The following is a 15380-nucleotide window of genomic DNA, read 5'->3' on the forward strand; positions in this document are numbered from 1 at the left end:
TGTAATTAAGCTTAATTCATTAGATTATATTTAATTTTACTTTAGATTTTAGATTCACCTTTTTTATATATTTTCAGCTGCTGACTTCCATTTGAACAAGCCGTGTATTAATATTAGTTATTATCGTTGCTTATTATTATTATTATTATTATTATTATTATTATTATTATTATTATTACCTTTGATGTTATTGTTGCTATTATTATTACACACTTAAACACACACACACACACACACACACACGGTGGGGGGGTAGATGTGAGGATGAGCGGCAAGGACAGCAATGTGTTCCCGGTGATGAAAAAGCTGCCATTTCTGTATTGCGTCAGGAGCAGCTTGGGGTGAATATTTCATACTGTCATCCTTGAACTTTTCCCCTTTTTTTTTATACACTAACATTACACAACATTTCAATAATTAACGTGGAAAGAATATTATGTACATATTTACTCTTGATTATTTTAGACCTGTGGCACAGAAAACAAAAGGTCACGAGTCTTTTCTTTGTTGTCGTCAAAAAATGATAATAATATTCACCGATTAATCTAAGTTTATAGGTATAGAAGAAAGTTATGTTTATTTATTTATATATTTATCTTTTATTTTCTAAGCCTTTATCTGTCTGATATTCGCCCAGCATTTTTAAGTCCCTGAAATAATCCCTAATATTTGCACTACGTTCCAACCCGCACACGTTAACCCACACTACACAACCTCCACAAACAAGCTTTAACATTTCCACTAGGCCATCTTTTTTAACCCTCAGCAAGTAAACCAACCCTAAAATTCTATCAATACTTCATGAAGTTATCAGTTACACTTCCCATTAGTAAACTCAAACAGGTGTGCTCCAGTATTACCTGCCAACCACCACCTGGCCACGTGTGCTTTGATGACCGAGACTTCCCAGGAGATGCGACGCTTGTCTTTTGTCGTCCTTCCTTTCTCATCTCCCGCGCATCACAACTCACTCCAATTCATTTTTCCCTTCGGTATAATCCGCCACATATTTTCGCGGCTTGGTGGTTGAGGCGACGTACCATCAGGCAGATTACTAGGGCGTCACGAGCCTCGCCCGCCACGCCCGCGGGTGACATTGCTTCCCCGCCACCGCTCCCTCCACCGCCATGCAGGATGACACTCTGGGGAGATGACGGCGGCGGGGGCAATGGAGGAGGAGGAAGAGGAGGAGGAAGAGGAAGAGGAGGAGGAGGACTATGATGATGAGAAGGAATAGAAGGACGAGCGGGAGGAGGAGGAGGAGGAGGAGGAGGAGGAGGGAGGAGGAGGAGGAGGAGGAGGAGGAGGAGGAGGAGGAGGTGAGTGTTAATACAAGACAACGAGATATACATTTGTGCAGCAGTTTATTGATGGATATTTGGTAGACACGCACCTACACAGATACACACACACGCGCACGCACACACAGGTAAACAGCATGACCACCACAACACCCCGGCGCTGAGGGACAGATATGCCCACCCAGGCCAGCGTGAGGCCGCGGGGGAGGGTGAGGAGGAGGTTGACAGTCTCCCTCCGCCAGCTGCCATCACCCTAAAGCACATCAAAAATATCATCTCGGATTTTCTCTCTAAATTTACAGCATCATGACATCAGGCTACACAAGTGAGTATTCCACGGGTGTCCCTCTGTACTATTAACATAAGGGTTGATATCCAGTGGGAGGAGCGGCGCCGCCACACCTCGGCAGCCGCCAGTCAGGGTCGAAGATGAAGAACCACAGCACAAACAGTCGCTTCGGGAAGGTCCACAAGACGCCATCCACTTCATGTAGTACGTATATCATATATATGGCGAGCCCATTCACTGCATTCACTGGGCTCACGAGCGAAGACTTTGCTGGAGGTCAAATTAAACAACACAAGCTGGATTGCTAAGATGGAGTCTCCTTGAATATATTTTTTGCTAGCGCTCATAACGGCAGAGAGTCAAGTGTTGCTCGCAGAAGAGGAGACGCTGCCTGGTGGCCCCGCGAAGCCGCCGCCGCGCCTGGTGGGGAGGGGGCGGCGACCCAGGTGGTGAGGAGGCGGGACCACGTGGCGGTTGTGGCGATGATGTTTAAGCTATCAGTGTGTCTGGAAGGAGAAGCAGCCGTGACACCCTGAGTGGGCGGTGGACGCCTGTTATGGGCACATAAATGGCTTTCTCGAAACACATCACCCTCATCACTGAGTCTGAGTCTTAAACAAATCATTGGCATAATCTTGTATAACATATCAATTCTATGAAGAAGAGAAAGCTTCCGGCAATATCCACAGCTGTACACACGTAGGTCAGTCAGTGCATTTTGGTTTCAATCACACTAATAGCTCCTTGCAATATTCACAGCCATGCATCAGGTAATTCATGAACCAAACTTATAATCCATGCAGGAAAAAGCCATGCATCGGTCAATCCATGTATTTCATCATCACAAAAACACCACAAAGTAAAAGACGGCAACATATATTTCAGTCCTTACGACACTGCGATAGGAGTCTTGCAGAGCACTTCCAGTTAAGGACCAGACAAGAAAACGAGGTCATGTGAGCCATATTTTGCTGGAGGAGGGAGGCAAGCAGGCTGGGAGGGGGGAGTAGCCAACAGACAAGCGGCGCAGGCAGGGAGGCAAAGAGCGAGTAAAACAACGTGCCGGTGGGGGGAGGTGAGGGAAGGAGAGTGGAAAGGGTGGCCGGATAATCCCACGTATATATATATATAAAAAAAAAAGAAAAAAGGTTCATCTCCCATCCCGTTATATTCGTGTCAGGTCTTTTTTTTTTTCTCTCTCAGTTTTATCCCTTGTTACGTCTCTTACTTTTTTTTCCTAGATTGATCTTTTTTATAACTGACTTATATAAACTACCACAACAACAACAACTACTACTACTATTATTACCACCACCACCATCATCAGCACACTTTTCCGCCTGCTCCACTTCGCCTCCTTCCTGAAGCTGAGTGGAGTCAATTTTTCAGCTCAAAAGTGACGCCACGTTTTAGTAATGGATAAAAACAGTCTGGCCTCGTTATGTGTAATAAGATGCTTGAGAGAGAGAGAGAGAGAGAGAGAGAGAGAGAGAGAGAGAGAGAGAGAGAGAGACGCTCCCCTCACTGATTAAATATAGAGGCGTTCTTTTTCATCCCCCACCTGTTTTCTATTCTTTGTGCGCAGGAATATGAATAATTTCAACTTCCGATGACGATAAACTGTTACATTCTCAGTCAAAACACAAAGGGATTACAGTGAAGAGAAATAAATATCGACTGGCTTGAAGTTATAAATGATGGGGCAAATTTTATACGACTATTTAATAATTTCAGCCATGTTCTCTGACTCGTGAGGGTAAATATATCCTTTTTGGTCATGGAGTGAAAATTTAGTCTTTTCTTCTAATCAGTCTGAATGAAAATTTCGTCTCTTTTTTCGTCATTTTTTTTGTCGTTTTTTTTTAGTTGTGAAATGAAAAAAAGTATATTTATTCGTGTAATGAAAATTTAATATTCTACTCATGAAGTGAAAATCTGACGTTTACTCTTATATGCTGTTGTTGCTGTTGCTGTTGTTGTTGTGTTGAAATTTACTTTGAAGATAAAGGAGGGAGCGAGTGGCCAGCAAGTGAGGGTTGGGTTAGCCTGTTGTTTTGAGCGCGGTTTCTCCCCACCTTGTCTGGCCACCTGCCCGCCTCCCTCACCCATATCACGCCTGGTTGTACGGCTGCACGTTAATTAATCTTCAGCGTCCAGTGTGGTTTTCATCTTATCAATCAGGAGAGAGAGAGAGAGAGAGAGAGAGAGAGAGAGAGAGAGAGAGAGAGAGAGAGAGAGAGAGAGAGAGAGAGAGAGAGAGAGAGAGAGAGAGAGAGAGAGAGAGAGAGGAAAATGTACTCAGTGCCTCGATGATGTCTGAAGTGACCACCTTGCTCTGGTTTTCTGAATGAGCAATGCAGTATCGTTTGAATTTCTAATACAACATTCTTCACCACATCCTCTAGTATACTAAACACTGTACACACACACACACACACACACACACACACACACACACACACACACACACTCTCTCTCTCTCTCTCTCTCTCTCTCTCTCTCTCTCTCTCTCTCTCTCTCTCTCTCTCTCTCTCTCTCTCTCTCTCTCTCTCTCTCTCTCTCTCCTTCATTAATGCTAACTTTCTCCCGCTCCATCTCCCCAGCCATGACAGAACCCTGACAGAAGTCTCTCCCCTTTAATTACCGGGGTGTCAGGTGGCATATAGGTGGGGAGGGGCAGGGAGCAGGTGGGCATGGCGGCGGACAGATGGTGTGAGGCACGAGGCAATGGGGAGGGGGAGGAAGCGGTAGGCAGTCAGGCAGGAAGGCAGGCAGTCACGACGGAGACAAGTGATCTTATGGAGGAAGGACAAGGACGAGGACGAAGATAATAAGGACGAGAACGATGATAACGAGGAAAAGTAGGAGTGAGAGAAGAGAAATAGAAGAGGACATGAAAGTTAGAACGAAGGGAAAGCACGTGAACAGACAAACAGACACGGATGCAGCCAGGTAACAGAAAAGAACATACAGGTGTCAATAGCAATATAAATAGCACATACCTGGAGACCTTTTGCCCCAGGAGCCCCGAAAGTGAGCCCAGTCGTTGGGGACTCGCTTGCCCCAGGCGCCCCGAAGGCTGCTCCAATCCCCACTGCGCTTGCCCCACGTGCCTGTGTCGGAGAAGAAGAGGTGGTGGTGAGGCGTCTTCTCTCTCATACTAATGGAGTTTGTCATTAGTGTACTCAGAATAAATTTGTGATTGGGTCAGGTAAGTTTCTTTTTCTTCACACTGATTCAGTTATTTTATAAATGATGAATGAGTGATTAAATAGTGAATGAATGTTTAAGGTGAGTGAGTGAGTGAGTCCAACATCGAGGTGAGATTCGCGCTCCTCATAAAACGTGAAGAAAATATTCACGGCTCGACATTAAACGTTTCGTTTCGACACACCGGCGTTGTTGTGATAATTAATACTTCCCTCACCTGTTAATTAATTTTTTCACACAAACACAACTTATTAAAATATTAATTGACTTCAGCTGCTCATCATTTTCCTTCGTTTATATTTAACTCCACCTCGGCCTAAAAGTGTCGACACGTGAAGAACTGGCGGCGCCTCGCCATCTCCGTCACCACCTCGATCAGAAACCCCCGACGCAGAAAAATATTAATAAATAAACAGATAATTACAGGAAATTGCCCCCGAAGCGGTAATGACTTTAACGAGCACCGGCGGCATAGAGTGATTACTTGTCTCTGAACCCTCCTGGAATCCCACGACCTTCCTCCCTATACTTCTTGCCCTTCGCCCCTCGCCGCCCTCCCTGGGCCGCTCGGACCTAACGCCACATTGGCAGAATCGCCCTCCACAAGCGCGCCACCAAACACTGACATCCTCCCAAGGGACTGAACCACCTGACGCCGATTCATTCTTAATGTTTCTACGGTCTTCAGTGAATTTTAACCTCCTTGAAGCCTTGCAACGCTGGGGACTCACTGGAAACAAACAAGAACAAGACCGCCACACACAGCTCTGTTGTCCGCGCCTCGCGCCTTGTCCGGAGGAAAACACTATTTTGTTAGAGCCCTCGGGATAAAATTTGATAAACTTTGGCCAACTTCCGCCCACGACCCTTCCCAACTTCCAGGAAAGCGTCCCTCACTCAGCCGCTGCACCTCACCACAACACACCGCTCTGCTGCACCGAGTCGCCGCTTCGTGCCACTGCCCGCCTTGCACCAAGAATTCGCGGAGGTCAGCGAGCTAACGATCATTCCTCTGGATGAACGGTTATCATTAGTGACGACTTACTCTGTAATCATTTAACATACGAAATATATTCATGATACTGTTACTTTATGACATGAACGAATGTTTGTCAGACTCAATAAAGTATGTGTTGTTGAATAAGCCTCCCCTCTGGGCCAAGGGTCGGGCCGCACCTCTGAGGCTGGACCAGTTGGTAGAGCGAGGTGACACCGCCGGGTAGTCCGGCCTCTTTCCCCACAGTGCCCACCCGCGCTTGACTGGGGAGGCGGCGACCATCCTGGCCAAGGCTTCCGGGGACACCTGCAGCTCCTCCTCCTCTAGCGCCTCGTCCTCAATGTCTTCGCTGTCGTTGGGAGAGCGCTTTCCCCACGCCCCTTGCAAGTTGCTCCAGGCTCGCTTGCCCCACGCGCCCTGCGGCAGACAGGTGGTTCAAGACACGCCCTCACCTTCCTCAAATAAGCCACAACAGTTAAGGTTTTGAATGGCGACCCCTCTAATCACCACTGGCAGTCAGTGTCCACAGCCACACTATAATACATGACATACTGAGATGAGGTGGAAAGAAACCATCAGCTATGATCAAGATGTGGGAGGTTACTTGTCCCGCCACTCACCTGGAGGCTGCTCCACCCAGCCCTCTTGCCCCATGAGCCTTGGAATTTGCTCCAGTTGTTGCGCTTGTCTTCCAAGTCCTGCGTAAGAAACAGTGTCATAAACAGACTGGCTATCTGAGCCTCTCACCACACACACACACACACACACACACACACACACACATACTGTAAAAAGAAGGGAGAAATGATTTATGGAGAAAAAAATTAGATAAAGGAAAGGAGAAAAGAAGCGAGGGTGTGAGGAAGGAACAAGCGTACCTGAAGTTGGATTAGGTCGTCTTGCCTCTTGCCCCATGAGCCCTGAAACTTGCCCCAGGATGTCCTTTTGTCCTCGGCGTCCTGGAGGGAGAGGGAGGGGAAGTAATGAATGATAAGAGCATTTCCATTTCATATGTACTTTCTTACTCCCAGAATTCCTCCACCCGAGTGTGTAATGTGGCTTTTAGCAAATACAACTTTCTTAACCCAATCACTTTAAACTTTCCACTCTCTCTCTCTCTCTCTCTCTCTCTCTCTCTCTCTCTCTCTCTCTCTCTCTCTCTCTCTCTCTCTCCATCATACGAGAATATAAAGAAAATCATAAAAACGCAGAAAAAAAACTTTATACCAGGACGAACTTCGGAATACAAGGAAGGGCAAGTGGTCGGAGTCAGAATACTCATACAAGGCAAGTGAAGCATTCCAGGTACCTGCAAGTCATCCTCAGAAGCAACCTCGTCTCCTCGCTTGCCCCACGATCCTTGAAACTTGTTCCAGCCTGCCCTCTTGTCCTCAGCGGCCTGGCAGGGGGAGCGGGGAGGGGAAATTGAGTCACACGGAGAAATGGAACCTTTTTTTTTTTTAATTGTAGAAGAGAACGAGTTTATTCTTGAATGCTCATTATTTTTAGGTTTTCATGATTTGATTTGGGAATGTCAGTGTCTTATGTTTTTTTTTTTTATAGTCTTTAATCTATGCGTATGTGCATGTGTTATTTTCGGAGTACCTGACAAAATATCGGTCTATTTATCTATCTGTCTATCTATCAAGCGCGAGAGGGAGTATATGTAGCAAAGGAGGAAACCAGACACAAATTTCGCTTGATGTTCCTCAATTTCGTGAATTAGTGGGTGAAATACTTAACGAAGAAACTAATTTGTTTTAAGGAGGTGGACAAGTTTTCTTTTTGTATTACAAGGTTCAGTGACACGAATTCCTTGTGTGTGTGTGTGTGTGTGTGTGTGTGTGTGTGTGTGTGTGTGTGTGTGTGTGTGTGTGTGTGTGTGTGTGTGTGTGTGTGTGTGTGTGTGTGTTTGTTATGTCACCATTCTTTAAATATGACAAGCATTACACAAGATTTCTTTTTCCTTTGCATGTCATTAACTATCGCGCCACAGTCCCTACGCTAAGACTCAATAAATTACAAGATAAACACAAATTACGAGATAAACTGCGATGAAACACAAGCAAACGATCATTACATTATAAAGTGATGCATTTCCTAGCCATCTTACAATTCCCTCTCACCACCACCTACTTCATAACGCATCGAGACAAAACTTTATGCGCTTAAGTAGTCTTACCCCGCTTCTTTGCATCCTTACACCATCAAGACTTTTCAAACACACCACCCACACGTCACCATTTTTTTTTTCCCTGCACACGATAATAAAGAAACCTCCTGCTGTTACTTAAAAGAGTATGCATTACAGGAATTAAAAAGGGAAGACTATTTTAGGTCGAGATGAGTGAATCTACAAGATAAATCACTATACATTTGATCATTTTTTTCTTTTTCTGTATCATTTAGTTTTTTTTTATTATCATTCAGAGGAAAACTTTGAATATTTATGTCAGAACCAAGGAAGGCTTTTTTTTTTTTTTAAGTTCTCTACAAGTTTAAATAAATAGTAAGTGATTTTGCTTATATTTCCTGTACTGACTGGGTGATAAAATAAGCCAGTACATATTTAGTCTCACTTCAAAAGGAACTCACGTGGTACACTCGTACAGCAAGATGGAGAAAACAGACTAATCAACACTAAAAGTAGCACAAATTTAACTTTTCCCTTCACTTTTTCTGCCTTGACTTGCGTGACGGGTCAAAACACGTCAGGTGAGCGCCGGACGTGCATTAAGTACGTCGTATCCGGGACTCACACGCACGCACGCACACACACACAAGCACACACATACACGTACACACACACAAAAAAAAGGACCACTGTGATAAGAATTAGGATCGCGTGTTCATGAGGGTAACAAAAGCTTGCATTGGCAGGTATCTTGTTGCGTGTGTTCATGGGGAGGGAGAGACGTATACGTACATTGCCTCTGGGAATAGCGTGGGCGTGCGCGCTGGTTGCAGAATGTGTGAGCAAGTGTTTTTGTGCCGTGTCTAAGGTTTAAGTTTGATGAAAAAAAAAAAAAAAAAACGAAAAAGAAAATGTTTACGTTTGGAAAGAAAAGATTACGGTGGTGGTGGTGGTGGTGGTGGTGGTGGTGGTAGTGATGGTGGTGGTGGTGGTATTTTTAAATCAATCATAGGGAGTGAAATGCAAACTCTCTATTCATCTCTTTATCTACTTATTTATAATATATTTACTTTTATTCGATTTCACCAAAGAGGGATCTGAATTCTCTCTCTCTCTCTCTCTCTCTCTCTCTCTCTCTCTCTCTCTCTCTCTCTCTCTCTCTCTCTCTCTCTCTCTCTCTCTCTCTCTCTCTCTCTCTCTCTCTCCATGGTATACTAGTGTGAGGTCGTGGCTTATTATAAAGAAGCTGAAGGAGAGTCCAGACATTTCTTCCCTTCACATTGTTATTCGTCCATTTACAATCTATGTACTATTTATTTTCGGTCTGTACGAATGAAAAAAAAAGTCGAAAAGTGGTCTTGAATTAGCACCGCCAGGTCGCAAATTAAGTGACAATATGCATACCAAGACGATTTTTTTTTTTTTTTTCACGAATTGATATGTGAAAGGACATGGAAATTACTACAGAGAGTGCCTCATGTTGTGATTGCCACGCTGCGATGCATACCACTATCTTTTTTTTCAGCAAGGAATTATTAAGAAACGAAGGCAAAAAAAAAAAAAAAATAGTAGTAGTAGTTTAAGTTCGTGACATCATGGATTTGTTAGGGCGGCGGAGAGGGATGGCAGGATGGCACACAAGGACGATGACGAGGAGGGCGTGTCATGTCGTGCCTTGGCGTGGCGTGACGTGGCGTGGCGTGCTGCTCGTTGCCTGTCCAAACCCGTGGTGGTATTGGTGACAAGTGACTTGCTCGCCTGTCACTGCCAATGCTGGCCACTCATGCATTCCTTTCCTCCTTCCCCTCTTCCTCTCTCCATCTTTCCAAAACCTCTCGTCCCTCTCCTCCTCCCGCCATCTCCCTCGATACCTCTACAACCATCTCCTCCTCCCGTCATCTCTCTCAGTCCTCATACAACCATTTCCATTCCTCCATTTCCCTCTCTCTCTGTCATCGTCGTTGCCCGCCTTATATCTCTCCATCATCCTTGAGATGCCATAAATAGGGAGCTTTAAAAAGATTAGACAAATTTATGGATGTGAATGATAAATTGAAATAGGTAGGTATGTTTTCTGTACAAGGACTGCCACGTGTAGTCCTGACGGATTTTTGCAGCTTCTTTTCGTTTCTTATATTCATATTCGTCGTCGTTGTCGTTGTTTTCGTCTTCGTATTCGATTTCGTCCTAGACCCGCCATAAAACACTGCTAATTTTCTCATCGTCCTCATTCTATTTACCTACCGCCCTTTTCTCCTCGTCCTTGTCCTGCTCCTCCACCTCGTCTAAATTTCCCTACAATTCTCTCGTCCTCGCCATCTGTTCCTTCCCCTTACTTATCCTATCTCCTTACCACTCTTCTCGTCCTCGTCCTACTCCTGCTTCTCTTCCTCGTCTCTATCTCCCTATCATTTTCTCGCCCTGACATCATCTGTTCCTTCCCCTTATTTACCATCTGTTCCTTCCCCTTATTTACCCTATCTCCCTACCACCCTCCTCGCCCTCGTCCTATTCCTGCTTCACCTCCTCGTCTATATTTCCTTATCACCCTCTCCTCCTCCTTCCGCCTCTGTTCCATGCCTCCTTCGCCTTCGTCAGCCTGCCACTTGCCTCGCCCATCATTCGACTCACCTGCAGCGCCGCTTCTTCGGTCATGTCGTCTGCACGTTTGCCCCAGGAGCCTTGAAACTTGTTCCAATTACCTCTCTTCTCCTCGGCGTCCTGGAGGAAGGAGGGAGAGGTTGAGAGAAGGTGAAACAAGAGTGACATGAAAGAAATTGCAAAACAGACAGCGAGAGGCAAGGAAGAGGAGGAGGAGGAGGAGGAGGAGGAGGAGGAGGAGGAGGAGGAGGAGGAGGAGGAGGAGGAGGAGGAGGGAGTATCTTTGGTGATATGAATGGACAGGGAAGACAGAAAGGACACATTTGGGTAAAGGTTAAGGTGGTAGGAGGAGGAGGAGGAGGAGGAGGAGGAGGAGGAGGAGGAGGAGGAGGAGGAGGGGAGGAGGAGGAGGAGGAAAAAAAATAATGGTTGAAAGTGAAGTAAAAATATGAACACACAACGCCACAATTTCTCTCTCTCTCTCTCTCTCTCTCTCTCTCTCTCTCTCTCTCTCTCTCTCTCTCTCTCTCTCCTCTCTCTCTCTCTCTCTCTCTCTCTCTCTTATGCACCTGGATCTCCTCTCCTCTCTTGCCCCACGATCCCTGGCATTTCCTCCAGTTGTTGTTTCTCTTGTCTTCAGAAACCTGCAGGAAGAGAGAAAACGGCGTGTGAGGCAGAAGGAATCTCTCTCTCTCTCTCTCTCTCTCTCTCTCTCTCTCTCCCTCTCTCTCTCTCTCTCTCTCTCTCTCTCTGTGTGTCTGTCTGTCTGGCCTCATTCGTGTCAATAATAACACCTGACACATAAAGACGCCCACCTGTCCCCTCGTCACCGTAACAAAGGCTCCATCGCCCTGCCTCGAGGATTGTCGTCACGGTTTAACTTTCATTTCTTGGTAAATTGGGGTGTTATATTTCTCGTGTTATTGTCCGAGAATATTTTTGGCTCCGCTGGATTAGACTTGGTTTATTGTTATCAGGTGGTGGGCGGCACTGCGTGTACTGCGACGAAGACTGAGTTTGCTCTGTTTTCTTGTAACGTTTCCTTTCCTCCTCTTCCTCCCTCCTGTGGCTACAAATACTCCTACTGTTGTTGTTATTGTTGTTGTTGTTGTTGGTGGTGGTGGTGCTACTACTACTACTACTACTACTACTACTACTACCACCACCATTACTACAAGGAACTTTATTTTGTGTCTTCTCTTTATAAAAAAGTTGTTAAAATAGCAAATCACTACTACTACTACTACTACTACTACCACTACTACTATCACAACAACTATTGAGACAAACTTCTCCACATCATCTTTATAAATTCAAAACACTAAACCACATACAAAGAGAAAGGTAGAGAGAGAGAGAAAAAAAAAATAGGATGACTAAGAACACTTGGTTAACTTTCCATTCCACTCGTAAAAAGCCCCAATCAAAATCTACTACACGCTGGGCCACGCTTCCCGCCAGCAGTAACCCCATGAAGGCAGCGAGGAGGCGTGTATGGAGGCGGCGTGCGGCGGGCTGGTGATCGGTGTGTGATAGGACCCTACCTCAATCTGATGGGCCGCCGCTCTTTGTCTTCCTCCTCGCTGATGTTTTTCCCGTTTTCCATTTTTTCGGGAGTGTATTCAAGACCCTCCCTCCGTCCCTCCTTCCCTCCTTCCTTCCTTCCCCTCTCCTCTCCTATCTCTCCTTCCCTGTCCTCTCCCTTTGACCATGTTTGGCGGGCGAAATGGATTTTTTTCTTATTGCGTCTTCTTGTTTGTTACTGTTGTTGTTGTTGTTGTTGCTGTTGTTGTTAGTGGTGGTGGTGACGTTACTGCTAATGGCCCTTTATCAGTTTTCTGTTTTTTTTTTCCTAATTATATTTTGCATGTTTCGTTTTGAATTCTATATATATATATATATATATATATATATAATATATATATATATATATATATATATATATATATATATATATATTATATATATATATATATATATATTATATATATATATATATACTATATATATAATATATATATATAGATATATACGAGTATATATTTATATATTTTTTTTTTCCGACTTCTTCTTTTATGGACAGGTATATTCAGTGTTTTTTTTTCTTCCATTCTGTGTTTCCCTTGGTCAGAGCTCCTCTTGCGTAACACAGCGGTGATTGATGAGGTCTTGAAAATGCGAACTTTTGACATAAATCGCTTATGTAACTTCAGATTAAGGAACTTATGTACTTACAGGTGTCTTCTACTTTACATAATCGACATCAAGAACATAAGCAGCAAGAAGCCAGTAGGCATACACTAGTGGTAGATACAGACGGAAGAAAGAAAACCAAGAATAAAACAAAGAGGGAGAGGAGAAAAGAAAGAACATAAGCTGCAAGAAACTGGTTGGTGTACATTAGTGGTCCCTGTGGCGAGTGTAATACATACCTGTCCAGCTATTATCAGTATTCATTATCTTATCTAATGAATTAATGTTCCCTATTGACTATTCACAAACAAACTGATTAGTGAGTCTAGTGTAGTCATATCCCACTTGACTTCATAACCTTTTTCTTATGACCTTCCATCTTCACCTAACTTTATCAAATCTGAACCCATTACTTTTCGTCCTATACCGATCACAAACCTTAAGAATCTCACCTACATCTCCCTGGTTACTTCCCTCATTTCGAAAGTCATGTAGGTGAAGAATGCTAGTAGATTAATGGGAAGTTATCTTAGGTGTGCAGAGAGCTTTAGTTTCTGAGCCACAAGAACCTGCATGGAGCCAGAGTTTGAGTATGGACAGAATTTTACTGGTTTTAAACGACACCTCAGCAATGTCCACCAACAGTATAAACCTTGGATGACAGAGTGGGGAGGCACAGGAGAGAAGAGGAGGACGGGGCAAGGGATGGAGGCACGGGCTACGAAAAGAAAAGCCAAGAGAACGTGTAGAGGTGGAGGGAAAAACTAAAACGTAAGAGATAAAAACGAAAGGAAGAAGAAAAAGAAGAAAGCGAAGAGGGAGAGGAGAAAAGTAATGTGTAAGGAGAGGGAAAATAAAAAAAATCAAGAAGAAAGCGCAGAGGGAGAAGAGAAAAGTAAGGAGCAAGAAGGAGGGGGAAAGAAAGAATACAAAGAAGAAAGTGGAGAATGGAGAGCGAGAAAAAAAAAAAGAGAAAATCCAGAGGAAAGCGGGAGAGAAGGAAGAGGAAAGTTTAGGGCAAGATAGGGATGGGAGGGAAGAAAATCAACTAGAAAGCCGAGAGAAAAGAAAAAAAAAGTGAACAAGATAAAAGGCGAAGGGAAGAAAATCCAGAGGAGAGCGGAGAGGGAAAGAACGTAAGGAGTAACAAAAAAGACAAGAAAAAGAAAGGAACAAACCCAAGAGACAACAAGAAAATAAGGCGAAAGAACAAATACATAAATACAGGAAAACACAGAAAGAGGAAGGAAAACGTAGAAGAAACCAAAGGACAAGAAGGAATTTAAAGGATAAGAAAAGAAAACAAAGGGAGGTGGGAGCGAGATAAGGATACGAGAGGACAAAAGCACGGTTGTAGAAGTCTTTGACACGTGGGAAGGAGAATGTAGGAAGAGGTGTGAGGGGAGAGAGGGAGGGAGAGAGGGTGGAGAGGCCGCGCCAGGGGGGAGAGGGTTTAGGGGCGAAATTAAAGAAGTGCAGTCACATGTCACAGCTTCGCTCCTCACGTGACCGTCCCGCCCCTCCCCTCCCCCTCCCCTCCCCTCCCCTACCCGCCCCGCTCCCGCCCCGCTCCGTTTCAGTCCCACCTCCGTGCTCCCTCACCGTAAGTAAGCGAAATGAAGACACTGCCAGGGCGGGGATTCCAGGAAGTTGCCCTTTGAATACGTTTTCATTTAGACGATTACTGGGCTTTTTTTTTTATTTTTGTTGGTAGTGCTACTATTACTGCTGCTGCTGTTGCTGCTGCTGGCTATCACTTCTGCTGTTACTGCTTTAACCATTACTGCTACTACTACTTTTATTACTACTAGCTATCCTACTGTTACTGCTGCTGCTATTACAACTACAACAACTACTAATACTACTATTATTATTACTATTAGCTATCCTACTGCTACTGCTACTGCTACTGCTATTACAACAACAACAGCGACTGTACTACTATTACTACTACTACTACTACTACTACTATTACTACTACTACTTTATCTCAATCATTATGTGTTATTCATAAGACATGTTGAATTATTTCAAGACGAAAACAGCATCCATAAATACTTAGCACGTAATACTGAACTTTTAATGGTAAGGACTTACACTAGTACTACAAATTCTCTCTCTCTCTCTCTCTCTCTCTCTCTCTCTCTCTCATCTCTCTCTCTCTCTCTCTTACCTGAAGGCCTTGGTCGGAGCTGTCGTCTCTCTTTCCCCAGGCGCCACGCATGGAGGACCAGCCCGCCCGCTTGGCCCTGAGCCACGGCCAGGCCTGACCCTTCGTCTTGTGCAGCCGCCGCCGCCATCAGGGTGAGGAGAGTGGCCGTCAGTGTCGCCAGCTGCATGGTGTTCACCTGTGGAGGACCGAGGCCATGTGAGCAACAGGTGAGGCAGCGGGGACGATACACTTAATCGGAAAGCTCTAATGGGAATTTAAAGGGATAGATCGATAAATACCAGCCGTTTTGCAGCAATTCAATGCCTGGTGTGAAGGTGTAGCGAACAGAACTAATTAAGAAACACGTGGCTTTAGTGATGGAGAGAATGGCGCAGAGGAGGAGGAGGAGGAGGAGTTGGAGGAGGGAAAGAAGGAGGGATGCAGGGAGGGTGAGGGACAGGAGTGTGACAAATGAGTCAGTCTGAGTTAGCAGCAGCAGCAGC

General features: G+C 44.8%; 1 protein-coding gene across 1 annotated transcript; it reads right to left on the reverse strand.

Annotated features, from left to right (window-relative positions):
- Window positions 1–1347: 1347 nt before the first annotated feature.
- On the reverse strand, window positions 1348–15079 carry LOC135111445 (prothoracicostatic peptides-like). Its single transcript, XM_064024739.1, is given in 10 exon segments — window positions 1348–2096; window positions 4593–4703; window positions 5977–6214; window positions 6418–6495; window positions 6676–6756; window positions 7107–7196; window positions 10563–10652; window positions 11102–11176; window positions 14899–14973; window positions 14975–15079. Coding segments are annotated over 10 exon segments (945 nt in total). The 5' UTR covers window positions 15065–15079; the 3' UTR covers window positions 1348–2079.
- Between the last annotated feature and the right edge of the window lie 301 nt (window positions 15080–15380).

Source organism: Scylla paramamosain, chromosome 22, assembly GCF_035594125.1.
Source record: "Scylla paramamosain isolate STU-SP2022 chromosome 22, ASM3559412v1, whole genome shotgun sequence".
NCBI lineage: Eukaryota > Metazoa > Arthropoda > Malacostraca > Decapoda > Portunidae > Scylla > Scylla paramamosain.